This window comes from Echinops telfairi, unplaced genomic scaffold (genome assembly GCF_000313985.2).
Source record: "Echinops telfairi isolate 266 unplaced genomic scaffold, ASM31398v2 ScPeMD7_7407;HRSCAF=8445, whole genome shotgun sequence".
Taxonomy (NCBI): domain Eukaryota; kingdom Metazoa; phylum Chordata; class Mammalia; order Afrosoricida; family Tenrecidae; genus Echinops; species Echinops telfairi.
The window spans coordinates 3,398,965-3,413,324 of NW_022111307.1; the positions used below are offsets into that span (position 1 = coordinate 3,398,965).

Here is a 14,360-nt window from a genome sequence, read left to right on the forward strand (position 1 = left end):
CCGCACCAACCCAACTCCCTGCCGTCGAGCCGAAGCCCACTCATGGCACCAACGGGTAGAACAGCCCTTTGAGTTTCCGAGCTTGCCACTCGGTACGGGAGCAGAAGGCTGCCTTAAACATCACAAGAAAATGTCTAGAACAAGGAGTGGATTTTTGAGCTCCTCCTAATTACCCTTTCCCCTCCCATCAACCAAACTCTTTACTCAAAACTGACAGTGAAATGATATGTCTTATAAGGTGTATCTCCTGGTATCAGCTCTTTTCTATCTTAAGGGGGAAAAATTTGCCAGAAAAAAAGTATTTGTCCCCCACCAGGTACCATCAACTTTAATTTTTTCTATAGTCATGAAGACTTTTATGGTTTTTACTCAATGTTATTGGTTAAGTAAATACAAAAACAGACATCACATTTGGGCAAGAATTCCATTTCAAAGATCCACACACATGTCTATATTTTGAAGTCTAAGTACATTCTTCTGTTCTGTGCAGATTCTGACAATAACAAAGACAATATTGCAGCAAGGATTTCTGTAACAAACTTCCCAAGAACAAGAACTCACCAAATAATGCAATTGCTTCGGGAGGAAAGTGACAACTGGAGCTTTGTTTCCTTCATTGAAAAAGAATATAAAGAAAGAGTAACCGAAAAAGCAGAGATGGCTAGAGAGAAAGAGACGAACGGGCATGACTCCGAAAAATGCTGGGTCTGATTCTTGCCTGGTTCACTCAGTACCATGGAAACCTAGACTGTTGTTTAACTTCACTGGTCCTCAGTCCCTTCACTAATAACTGATGGAGAGTTATCCCCCTCCTGTGCTCCACAAAGACTATTAACAGGATAAGAAATAAAGTATATACAGTTTTCATGTGGGGGGGGGGGGAAGGGACAGATTCTATTTTAAGAGTTAAAAGGCTAATAGACTTGATAGAAGCAAAATTTATAAAGAATGATAAAAAACTAAGGATGATGACAGCTTAGCCCCTCCTCAAAGATTGGTGTATGTGCTACACACAATATACTTTTCACCTACTTGTATATAGCCATCACCTTTGAATGGATGATGAAAACCAATCATACATATTTTTCAAGCCAAAAAAATCCCCTACACATTAGAGTTTCAAAATATTTTAAAATACATGTCAGTGCTGGCATCCTTAAAATACAACAAGTCTGCAGTGCTGGCATCCTTAATTTCCTCTTTTTGACCCCTTCCTGCAGAACAAGATGTTTTATGCCCATGTTGAGAGGATTATGCAAATTACAAAGGAACAAATGGATTTGTGAGCCCAACATGACTTCCTTACTAATTCCACTGATGAGAAGCACATGGTGCAATCCATGAGAGGATTGGCCAGATAATACACTAGAGTCAGAGATGGAAGATGGGCCGCTCCCCACTGAAATAAAGGGAAGAAACAAATCTAGCTCTGTGGCCCTGGGCCACGCAATGCTGATGGCACTGGATGTGTTTTGAACATTTTAAACGACGTTCTTTCTCCTTTTGGAGAGGGAATTTACACTGTGCCAAGCAGCTTAATAGTACCCCAAATGCATGTTGTTTCTGTTTTTTATCCACTTAAACATAATCACTAATTCCAGATCTTGCTTGTTGCTAAATCTCAACAGGTTACCTCACCTCTGTGAGTTTCCCACCCGACATTTGTCAAATACTAATTTTGCTTTTCTGCCTCCCCGAATTTTTCTAAAGATCAAATGTAATCATATAAGTTATATCACAAATTGCAAATCACCGCCAAGCTATAAAGAAGAGATACTTCATTGCCTAGACATCAAGTAAAAGGCAGGCCCTACCACACGGGAAAAGGGAAGGAAGGAAGGAAGGAAGGAAGGAAGGAAGGAAGGAAGGAAGGAAGGAAGGAAAGAAAGAAAGGTTACAAGCAACACAAAATCCTCCATGTCACAGAATAATTGAAAACTGGGTTTTCATAAAAAAGCATTTCTATGATACAGAAAATAGTTCTATGATATGATATCACAAGAGATAAAGAAGAGATCAGCTACCATATCATTGGATTTCCATACAGAAGAAAAAGGTATACAACAGAGTAAACAATACTCTCTCAAGTACCACAGAAAAGACCCTTTGGCTACAGAGCAGTCAGACAGTTCTAACCAGATGTCCTGAATTCTGAGTGAAAACACTGTAGGGAGGGACCGTGCATAGGCAGAAGGCAGTAAAATTGCAGCATCACACAAACTTGAGATACCGAACAAGAAAATAATGATTAAAATGGCAAAAGAATCAAACTGACATCTGACTTCTTATCTTTCCTCAAATATGAGGAAAGTGATAAAATATCAGAGAACATCTGTTATATTTTCTTTCTTTTTTAGCTTTTATTTTTTTAATTTTTAAATCATTTTATAGGGGCTCGTACAACTCAACACAATCCATACAGTCTATTATCTTTTAATTTCTTTTTGTCAAAGAGTTTTTGAAGCACCCTTACACAAAATGATAGGGGAGAAATGCTTTAAAATACTGAGGTAAAATGCTTTAAAATACTGAGGTAAAGAAAGTTTGGTCAGAGAATTCTACTTACAACCAAACTTTTATTAAAATATCAAGGCAAAAATAAGTCATTTTCAGATATGTAAGGATTTAGGAAGTATATTAAGTACAATAACAGGGTGGAAAAAAGAAAGAAAATATTCGAAAAAGAGAAAGCAAAAGCTCCAGCTAATCGACGATGAGGCTGCTCAATTTAATGTGTGAAAAGATTCATAACGGAGAGCTGAAATACAGCTAAGAACATTGCAATGGACCTTGGTCTCTATTAATTTAGTAAGATAGGTCAAGTGGGAGACGAATATCCAGGCTTCATTTTGTGTCTATTACTAGAGTCAGACATGGAAGTGGAAAACATTAGTTTATATTACGACCCATAATCTTACATGTAGCATTGTCGGACTGATTTATATTATTTTTTATAAGTGAAAAAAAAGTAACATTGCTTCAGCTTTGAAGAAACCACTAAGACACTGGATGGGGGAGAGGTTGTGGGATAAACAACTCCTCGTGACTCAGAAAGAAACAAGTGAGGTTTCAGTAAACTTTGGGCAAAGGACATTTTTCTGTAATATGAAGGTTTTGAAAATTATCCCCTCGAAAGAACGACTTCAGGAACTAGAGCAAAGCTCACTTGACTGGGTATCATTACATACCGAATAAAGCAAAACCGGCCACAACCAACTTCCCCATAAGGGTTTTCTCCTCCAGAGATTAAGCAATCTTTTACTGGAGAGAGATGAATATGACTTAGATTATTTCAAGGTTGCTGCAGGGGTGGTTTGGGGTTAGTATTGGTGAGGGCATGCGTGTGTGTATCATTTATATATATCCTATCGAAAAGCTGAGAAACTATGAAACTATGCAATTCGGGGGTGGGGGGGGGAAATGTTTCAAAAGACAATAAGCAACACTGTAATACTACCAATTAAATCTAGGCAGGCCCTGCTACTTTTCAAAGTGTTTCAAAATCCAGACACCAAAAATAACTTTCTCTTCTCATTTGAATGACCTCATCAGAAGATGCCTTAGAGCCAACGGCAATCAGGAAGACTGTCAATTGCTTCTAGAGAGGCATGCCCACCAAGGCCAATGGCAGCCCTGAGAACCTACCCACCCTGTGTGAATCCGTGACTAGAGAAACAAATTCATAAACACGCATATGTGTATAAAAGAGTTTTGTATAAAGGGTAAATGTACATTAAGAAAGCATTTCAACCCAGTTCAGTCCAAGCCCATAAGCCTGTTCATAGCTCACATGTCCGATACCAATCTATAAAGTCCTCTTCAGACTCAAGAAACACATGCAATGACGCAGAATGCAGGATGATCACAGGCCAGTGGGTAGAAAGTCTTTGGATCCAGTGGTGTTGCAAACCACTCAGCGATGGCAGGGGTCTCCACGTGGTTTCTCCAGCACCCAGGACGGCATCAGGGTAGGTCCATGTGGCTTCTCCAGCTCAGGGCACTAGCATAGTTCCATGTGTCTTGTCAACTGCAATGTCTTTCAGGGAGTGAGCAGAGAGAGGGAGAGGGATGTCTCCTACCTCCAAGTCGGAAAATGCCAGAGTTCCCAGAATTCTCAGAAGGCTATGCCCACACAGAGACCTCATTGGTTATATCTTGATTGACAGGCCAGACTCCAGCCCTTACTCATAATCCTCTCAGATTGACACCAGATTATGGAACTACCACAGACCACTCCTTGTCAATTTGACACTTGTATATAACTCCTTAGCCATATGAAACTGTCAAACAATAAATACTAAAATCATACCTGCGTCTACCAGGATAAAACTAAAATGCATATAATTCAGTATGTGCCATCCTCATTTAAACATAACATTCTGTAAGTGAACAAAACAAAAAAAAATCCTATGCCTAATAATTACAGTTAAGTAACACCTACAACTTAATTTTATAATCCTATGAATATATTCCCCACCTATGAAAGTTTGTAAGCCAGCCACTTAGGTGGACCTACCCTGATGCAGTCCTGGGAGCTGGAGAAGGCACGTGGAGACCCCTGCCAGTGTTGAGAGGCTTACAACGCCACTGGATCCAAAGAATTTCTACCCACTGACCTGTGATCACCCTGCATTCGGCATCATTGCACATCTTTCTTGAGTCTGAAGAGGACATCATAGATTGGTATTGGACATGTGGGCTAATATCAGGCTTATGGGCTTAGACTGGACTGGGTTGGGATGCTTTCTTAAAGTACAGTTACCCTTTATATAAAACTCGCTCTTATACACATATGGGAGTCTATGGACTTGTTTCTCCAGTCAGTTCCAACTCCTACTGACCCTATAGGACAGGGCAAACCTGATCCTATTAAATATATACTGGCCTAGCTATGCAGACCATCGAAGGAGGAAATGATCACAGAGGAAGCTGCTGCTGCTGTGGTTACTGTCTCCAAAGTCAAAACGCCCATTCGAATCCCATAGGGCTTACTAACCCAAAGAAATCGGGCCAAGTCCCAGGGAAATATGAACTCTCAAACAGCACTCTGCTTCGTATTCCTGGACCCGGATGTCTTGATCGTATCACCATACAAAAAGGAGAGGCACTTCGGAAGGGATTAAGGCCTTTCCTGGTGACTTTGTCTCTGCCTTTTGCACTAGCAGCCTTATCCAAAGGGTCCCCCGACCTCTCACCATTTTTCACTCAGGTACCCATCAGGTATCAGCCGGTAAGTCACCAGGGAGCTCAAGGAAGTCTGTGGAATAATCCAGAGCCGTCGGCATCGGGCTTCCCACACATGCAACATTTGGCCTCCTCTGGCAACAGATCTGAGACTGTCACCCCGCCCTTTAAAGTGCAAGCAAACACCTGCAATAAGCGGCCACGCGTTCAGAATAAAGTGTGGGTTCCTCAGCCTATCAGCACCCACATTACCCTTGCTTTCCTCATTACTTGATTGCGTGGCAGCCCATGCTCCATCCGAAACTTAAGATCTAAACTAGCCATCAAAGTTCAGTTCTCTTTAACTAAACTCAGATTCTTCCTGGGTAGTATCAACTGCCGTTCATTTAGTTATAGGTAATTTATTTATCCCACCACCTTATCATTAACGTAGGATTAGATTTGTACCTCTGATCAAAGCATGAGGATTCAGGCATACTGTATCATAAAATTCCTTCATTTAAAACTTCTTTTATCCATCTCCCCAATTCGATTCTGAATACCGCATTTAATTTATCCCTTAACTCTGTCAACTTAACTTTGTTTAGTTTATAATCTAAAACAAAACAAAAAAAAACGACCTCACTGCCATCAAATGGATACTGACTCATCTTGACTTTGTAGGACAGGGTAGAACTGCTCCTGTGGGTTTCTGAGACTGTAACTCTTCATGGGAATAGAAAGCCTCCTCTTTCTCCCTCACAGCAGCAGGTGGTTTCAAGCTGCTGACCTTGTGGTTAGAAGCCTAAAGGGTAACCATGGCCCCATTCATCTATAATAGTCACCCAGAAACATTTTATTGAGTTGAACAAAAAATTAAGAGATTCACCCACAAAAAAGAGATCTGAATATATGCTCTCCAGATTTGCCTGGGCACTTGATATTTTATACGATATTCTCTGTCATTGAAACTCTTTTAAGAAGTGTGTACACCTGCCCAGTGGCTGGAAATAGGAAGAAACGGCTAGTTGTGACATCATCGCAGGCAAAGCTAATTGAAAGTCACAAAGTTGAGATTCTGGCCACTGGGGCCAAGTCCAAGACTGTAATCCACACCACAGGACGTATAGCAGGTATCCAATAAGATTGACCAAATGAGTGAATAAAGCATACACAAATGAATTTCTTAATTGACTATGAAAGGATCCCTCTAAACCGCACAGGCCCTGAGGTCAAATAGGTCCTGATACAAATGCAAATTTTTCATATGTTTTCCGAGATTCCTCTTTTCGCTCCTCATAAAAATTCAGGAATCCAGAATTCTGGACACTGCATATTTATTCCCTCTTTGCAAAGAAAGAAAACAAAATAAGTTGGTTGCATATATCAAAAACTCAGGGAGCCAAGAATAACCTCTGCGGCTCCAGTCCTTTCCAAGTTACACATGGGATCCTCTGGCCTGAACCTCCACGCCTTACAGGTTGAGCAGAACTCGGTGCGCAGGCCACAGGATGCAGTGGGGAGAAGGTCAAATCCAGAAGCTCAGATTTCTCAGTCAGTGAGCGCCCTGTCAGAAAGGGTCCCACCTCCTTGGGTCTCAGTTTCCCCACTGGCAAAAGAGAGGGAGGTAATTCACTCAGCACGTACTTGAAAAAGCTGCTCCTACATGCTTGGTGCCAGGGGCGGACCCGGTGACCTCTAAAGTCCCTTTCAGCTCAGAAAAGTCTGACGATTCTTATAGTCACACTTTTCAGATAGCTTTTTTGGTACTGACCTGCAAATTTTGCTGGAGACATAAACAGACTTCTACATAAAAACACACATCTACCAGCTGTAATGCGGACTTGGCAACATGAAGTTTAGCCATGGCGGAGAGGAAAAAGCACGCAATTCTCTCCGGCGATCATGTTACTGTAGGTTACATGGTACATCACAGCGACACGGTGGAGGCAGCTAGCGCTACAGTGGAGCACGGCCCCTGCAACACCAAGTCGCCACTACGCCGAGAAGGCACCTCCATGTTCTTCTGAACGTGTGTCAGCAATCTTCCAGATGAAGAGTCTCGAAAACCACACTCCTCTCCCTACCAGATCCGTCCTTTTCCATTGGGCAAACACCATTTTATTTTTCCTCCTCCTCCCTTCTGTTCAGCAGAGAACAGAAGCCAACAGAGCAACAGGCTTTTTGTTGATTTCCTTCCGTTTGAAAAACAAAGCCGAGCTTTCAGTACAGTTCTCAGGACAGAGCCCATGCAGAAAGATGCCTTGCAAGTTGCTGTAAGCCCCTGGTTCCTCTGTTCTCTGAAGGGAACTCACTGTCAAGACCTTAGTATTGCTGGTGTCAAAGAGACATTAGAACATCGAAATGGCACGATAGCCTTTCAGCTTAATAAATGCACATTTATGTTTCATTTGATTATTAGAGGTGTAGATTCACCTGCTTGTTCCTGATGAGGAAACGGGGACGTGAGACTTCATGAGGAGCAATTAGCTAGTGGATCACCTAGTGTTCAAACACAAGCCTCTCTCTCCAAACCAGTCTTTGTAGAAGTAAAGACTTCAAGATGTAACAAAATCGTTTCCATGGTGACTCTAGAAATGAAATACACTAAGTGCATCACTGAATTGGGTGGTGAATGTTCCAATACCCACTCCCAAAAAGGAAGAGTCAATGGACATACACAGCAAACTTCAACACTTTTCATTATGCATAAAATGAGTATAAGAATCAATCATATTATTCTCATTTTCCAAGGGATCTAACTATTGCATACAATGAATACAAGCCTTGAAGGACTTCCAGTGATTAGCATATGATTTTTTTAAACAACCTAAAAGAAAATAAAAAAAAAAAAAAAGGGCAAAAAAATTAACCCAAAAAATAAATTTGCAATAGCCTTTAAGAGATCAAGTCCCCAAACTGAACTGGATTTTACCCAGTTACAACTGGAACTAATCCCCACAGATCAATATCAAAAGTTTTGCTTTCCAAGATGGACCACATGAAATCAGACTACTAAAGGAGGCCATGTGGCTTCTTTCATAAATTTCTATTTAATTTTCAACTTCTCAGCCAAGCAGCCTTGACTCTTTACCCCATTTCAACCATGGATGGTTTACCCCAAATAAATCATACACCATCTCCCATACCAGACTTATTTCGTCCCAAGAGACTTTGTAACCTAGTTTGTTCACTTCCCTCGCCTTCCCTTTCAAGCTTCAAGAACACAGAATTCTCTGTCTTGTTTCCCACAGAATTCCCAGTCCTGGAACAGTGTGAGGAAAGGCTGTGGTCTTCTACTCCCATAGACAGTTACCGTGTCAGAATCTACAGGGACAGCCCTACCCTGTCCTATTGGGTTGCTACGAGCTGGGTCAGGATCCACTCAGTGGCTGTAAGAGTGAGAACAGTGCCGAATTCATGAATCACTTTTCCTGTGTTTCTCTCAACCTCCAATTAAGTAGAAAGCTAAACCAAGAACCAAACCATGTAATCCATTACCATATATACTCGTGTATAAGCCGAGGTTTTCAGCACGTTTAATGCCGTTTTTGTGATAAAATCCGGAGGCTCTGCTGATATTCGGGACGGCTTATACTCGAGCATACATGGTATTTCTTACAGTTTTCCTTTGTAAAACTTCTTATGGGAAAAAGTAAATAAGAATATCTACCTCTATACCTAGTAGTTATATATCTCTGTAGAAGGAGGCTTAAAAATGTGGGGGAAGCTTCTGGCATGGACTTCGCATGGGAAGCTGGTCAGAGACTGTCCGCACTGCTCTACTTTGGGAACTTTTCTGCTTCCCTGCTCGGTTAAACCCTGTAAACATGTATCGCTTGCATCTTAGGAGGGTGGATACAGTTCAACAAAAAAGTGAATTTAAAACATAAACTTTTCTATTGGCCATACACACACAAAAATGTTGTGGAAAATGTAATTAAATGATAATACAATTTTGACACAAAGTGTTCTGAGGAAAACACTATATAAGTGAAGGTATATAGACTTAGACAATAAACCTCCACACACACCGTAATTAGCAATGGATGAGTTGTAGCAAACTAATATGCCCTTCTCGCCATAATCCTTATGTACACTATGTGTAACATAAGTGTTGTAATTCTGGACTCCATATCTGCACCTATAATCCCAATTTGCAGGGAGTTCTCTGTTATGCTAATGGACAGAATTAAAACAGTGGAATTACGTCTTGACCTTAGTAGAGGGTCTGAACCAAGTCACACCCTCTGTATCCATGAGGGTATTGTCTATTAAAAGACAACAACAACAACAACAATAAACCACATCGCCATCAAAGCCATAAGATCCATTTCAGACACAGGGAGAAATCCCAGACAACTGGATGAAGATCACTGTCCAGAGCTCTGTCTGAAGTGGTGGAGGCCCGAGCAGAGGCACCAAGACTACAGGACAGAGCAAAGGATCAAGGCTGAGAGCAGATGCCCAGGAAGGAGACCATGTTGTCGAACACAGGAGTAACAGCAGGGCTCCAGGACTGTGAGGCCGAGTAACAGGTGGGCGTCCTGGCCCACAGAAGCCGAGGCCAAGAGAAAGAGGCTGGAAAGCAGGAGAAATTTGGCTGCTGCCAGAAGACAGGTAATGCTGTGGACCAATGACAATATCATTACTATTTACTAATCCTGGCATAGGGTAACCTGTTAATTCCCCTAACAAAGTCTCCTAATGGTGCGGATCATCTGCTGAGTTCTGTGTGGCCATGGCCACTAATTATCCCAGCTCAAGTCAGTGTTGTGGGAGGAAGAGTTGGTGCCAGAGAAGTAGCGGATAGAGGGGGAGGGGCATTTCTGACGCTGCCTCGTGGCAATAGGGAAGCCAGAAAGTTGAACATGGCTCTTATTTTTTTCAATGGATATTTTTGGCATCTATTTTTTTAACTCCGTGTCCCACTACTCTTATCATGTTGAAGCAAATGCAAACACTATTATGTCTCCACCACAGGTCTCTCTGAATGTGTCTCCAAAATATAAGAATTCTTTTTCTGCCCCCAGCAGATCTATCATATCACATAAACAATAGTCCTAGAGCTTTACCATTTACTTTTCCTTTCTGACTTAAATGACATCGTCCGCTTAAATCACAGCAACAGGTCCCCAGTCTCCCTACCTACAACCACAGTCTTACTCAGTCTGCAAAGGATTTCTGACCACCCTTCTTCCTCTGGTCCTGAGTTACGTTGCAAGCAACACTGTCCAGAGCATGACACTTCTAGGAAATGAAGATATATATAGATATATTTAAAATATGCATCTTTGAAATTATCCAGGAAAGAAACATCATAGAAGTTTTGCTGTTTTTTAGGTAGAAAGATCTTGCAGAACAATTAAGACTGGCGGTGATTGATCAAGGTCTGAACCTACCAGCCTGACTCTTTAGTTTGTGGATAGAGAAAAATGAAAGGCAATAGAAAAGCTTGGTTGGTGTCCCACAATAATAAGAAAAGATGAACATCTCAAGTGGCATCCCTACAAATAAAAAATGGCTTTCAGCTTCAAAACAAAATAGGTAGGTCAAAGGATTTCCAAGGCTTCAGCACGCAAGCCGGCAGAACTCAAAGCAGCTCACGGTGGGCATTTTAAATGAAAGTTCCTCAGCTCTCTGTGAGTTGTAAAGCTCTCTGTAGGATCTGGATAAATATTTATCCACCACAGAAACAATCACCGAGTTCATGAACTTCCTGGCAGGGCTTGCACAAAGATGACTTCAGCCCCAGATCTTACCTGGATTCTGAAAGCCCCTTCTTCCAGGGGTGGTGGAGGAGGGAAGTTTCCAGGGCCAGGTGGAAGGGCACTGGGCTCATCCAAAGGTGGAGGTGGTGGTGGAAGAAAATCACCTACGAAAAGGAAATAAAAACATGGAGTTAGTGTGCATGCCACGGTCTAAGTCCTCCTGAAAAACACAAACAAACTTGTGGTGATCTGTTACTGCTTTGTCATTGTCTTAGAGATGCCATCGTCTGCTTTGAATAGCAATTACCCCCCCGAGTTTAGTCCAGTTCAGTTCAGTGACAAGCCCTCACTTTCAGGAGGAGACCAGATTTCATACAGACAAGAAGAGAAAAATGGTAGTCTAGGGAAGTCAGGTAGATTCAGCAAGAGGCCGGAAGGTGCTTGAGGTGAAAGGTTACTGAGACACAAGTACTTACCTGAAAGATTTTTACAATCAAGCAGAAAAGGTTGGATGGGGGTGTATGTGAGTACATACCACATGGAATAATAGAAGATGCAATTAAGATGCATAACAACAGTCTTTTGGATAAAAGCAAAGTTTATGTCCAGTTATGTCCTGCATCTGTGCACTAAATTATATTAGTTGGGGAAAGGATTCAAATAGATCTACTTTGTGATGCAGAGACCAAGTTCAATATGGGCTGAAAGTCGGAGGAATAAGAGCTAAGGATGAAAAAAAAAGCAGGGCCGAGGAGATACGGGCAATTTACAATTAGGCATAAACACAGGAATATAAAATGATACCTACCGGGTTATTAAAATTAGGGAGATGATGAAAATAAAAATTTCAATATATTATATGCCTAGAAAAAGGTTATCATTTTATCATGCACGCAGTGAGGATCCATCGAGGATTTCTTAGAAAGAAAATTGTTCCCAACTATAATTCACCAAGAGCAGCTCACTTTGAAAAATAAGGGGCACCTGACTCAGGCCATGGCATTTTCAATTGTCTCAACGACATGTGGACGCTGGATAACGAAGATTGAAGACCACGGAGAACGAATGTATCTGAATTCCTACGGGAGCTGCTGAAGAGGACTGAATGGACTGTGGACTACCAGATGCACATAGAAATCTTATTTTGGAAGAAGTAGCTAGAATGCTCCTTAAAAGTGAGAATGGTGAGGCCTCATCTCTCGCACTGTACACGTGGGATCAGGAGAGACCCGGAACAGGACTTCATATTTGGTAGAGGGCCAGCGGATAAAAAGATTTAAAAAAAAAGAGGAAGACCCTCAAAGCAAGAATGCTGACACAGGGGTTGAGTCCATAGATTTAAACACGAAGGTTCTGAGGATGGTACAGCATGGTACAGGGTTTCTTTCTGTTATCCAGTGGATCACTAGCAACAACACAACAAAGACAGGCTGAAAGAAAACCTGAGAGCACACAATGGATAGGTGTGTGTATAGCGGGGGATAAGAAACATCAAATTCAGAAATCTACAGACCCAGGGAAAGTTATTAGCTTTATCAAAGTACATGATCAGCAAGAAAAGCATTACACAACACTGAAATTAGAGTTGTAAAAATATATATCTAATCCCTAAGGGTTGAGTCATATACATATATCCAAGCGCCTATGTATTTATGATATGACATTTTAAAACTATTACATGAATAGAATTCTATTGGGAAAATGAAAACTTCCATTTCTCAAAACTCTTATTTGAAAAAAAAAAAGTGTTTTTGATGCACTGGGAAAGTGTTGTCCTCTATGAAAAAAAAGCAGCTTCCTTGCATTCTAACTCATCCACATGTAAACTCGTCCACACATATTGGTAGTGAGCCATCTCTATCAGTGAATAAGTAGCTTTGATATTGTTGCAAAGTAGTATAACTGAGATCTTCAGAAAAAGAAGAGTTTCAGTACCACAGTGGATGGAAGTTTTTATATTTGCTATTTCTTATTTAAGTGATTCTATTGTGTTATCAGGATTGATTAACCCTTTTTTGATCTTTAGTTGACTAATAACTATAATAAAAACATTTAACATATATTAAATTAAATATAAGTGGCTAGGTAAAGACTGTCACCAAATTCTCTAAAATAAATATAAAATATGAGAAGAATGTTCACAATTTTCATGGTGATTAGGCAAAGAAGAGCTAGGCTGTTGGAGAGTCCACTGCTTGGGTTTTAGCTATCTACATCTTATTCATACCCACTTTGAAAGAGGATTTCTGAGCACCATCTTATCCTCCACCAAATTCTATTAAGCCACTGATAACTGCCAGAGTACAACTATCAGTCTTCAAAGAAATCAAAGATCATAAATAGAGGTCCACAAAACCTACATTTGTTGTATAAAATCTCGCAGCAAATTAGCGTCTTCTCACTCGACTCTCTTTTATTCTATTTCTCTAAGAATTTATAGGTTTGAAAAGGAACTCACTGGTGGGCAAATGGAATAGCAATGGAAAACGGAATAGTACAGGAAAACAGAAAGGACATATTTTAAGAACCAAGTCGAAAGTAACACATTTAGATTGTATATTACATATACTAATTACGATGAGACAAAAATTAAGATGCTCTGCTCTGAACCTCATAAAAATTATTTGCTTTATGTAGAACAGTTATTGAAACCAGTACTTTCTTCAAGCTCAATCATGAAAGGCTTCTTATACTTTGCTTTAGAATGAAGCTTACATAGTAAAAAGATGTGGAAGAACAAGAAAACATTTAGAAAAGAGAAAGCAACACGATTACATTATATTAAAAAAAATCTTTGGAGGAAAGCACCACCGACTTGGAATGTTGGTTCAAAAAACTCTTTTCTTATTATCTTAAATCATACCAAGAGACTACACGAGGATGTACAGTTCAGCATTCCAACTGACAAGTGACCAGGAAAAACATTTTCCAAAGGAAGACTAAGTTCATCCCAAGGAAGAAGGCCAGCATTTTCAAGTCTTTAGAGGACGGCCAATTGGAAAGACCAAAATATATGTTTTTAGGGGAGAAGGGGTCAACCCTTCCACCTCACAGCTTTGTATTTTATGGTGGTAAAAATAAACCAAACACCTTCACCAGTTCGATTAATTTCATCACGTACAATTCAGTGACATTGCCAACATCCTTTCCTCCTGTAGTGCAAACATGGTTGTCCTTTTCCAAATAACTCTACAACAATTAACATGAACGCAATGCCTCTGAGAAACAACTCCCCTTCCTCCCAATCGTGCTGCCCACTAATGGACGTTGGTTTCATTGCTTTGCTTAGTTCATATAAGAAGAACATGTACAGAGCCCCAGGGGTGCAGTGGTTCAGTGCTGGACCACTTACAGAAAGGTCAGTGGTTTGAACCACGAGGTAGGGAGAAAGATGTAGGGATCAGCTACCATAAAGTATACAGCCTTGTGAACCCAACTGGATAGTTCTATTCTGTCTTAAGGGTTGCTATTGATCGAAATGGGCTC

The 14,360-nt window shown here is 40.7% G+C and overlaps 1 protein-coding gene across 1 annotated transcript in view; it reads right to left on the minus strand.

Moving 5' to 3' along the window:
* Window positions 1-14,360, minus strand: part of LOC101647152 (lipoma-preferred partner homolog) — a 625,785-nt gene that overhangs the window by 314,607 nt on the left and 296,818 nt on the right. The window contains exon 5 of the mRNA XM_045296410.1: window positions 10,926-11,038. Within this exon, the coding sequence (XP_045152345.1) occupies window positions 10,926-11,038 (113 nt within the window). The remainder of the gene's footprint in view (window positions 1-10,925; window positions 11,039-14,360) is intronic.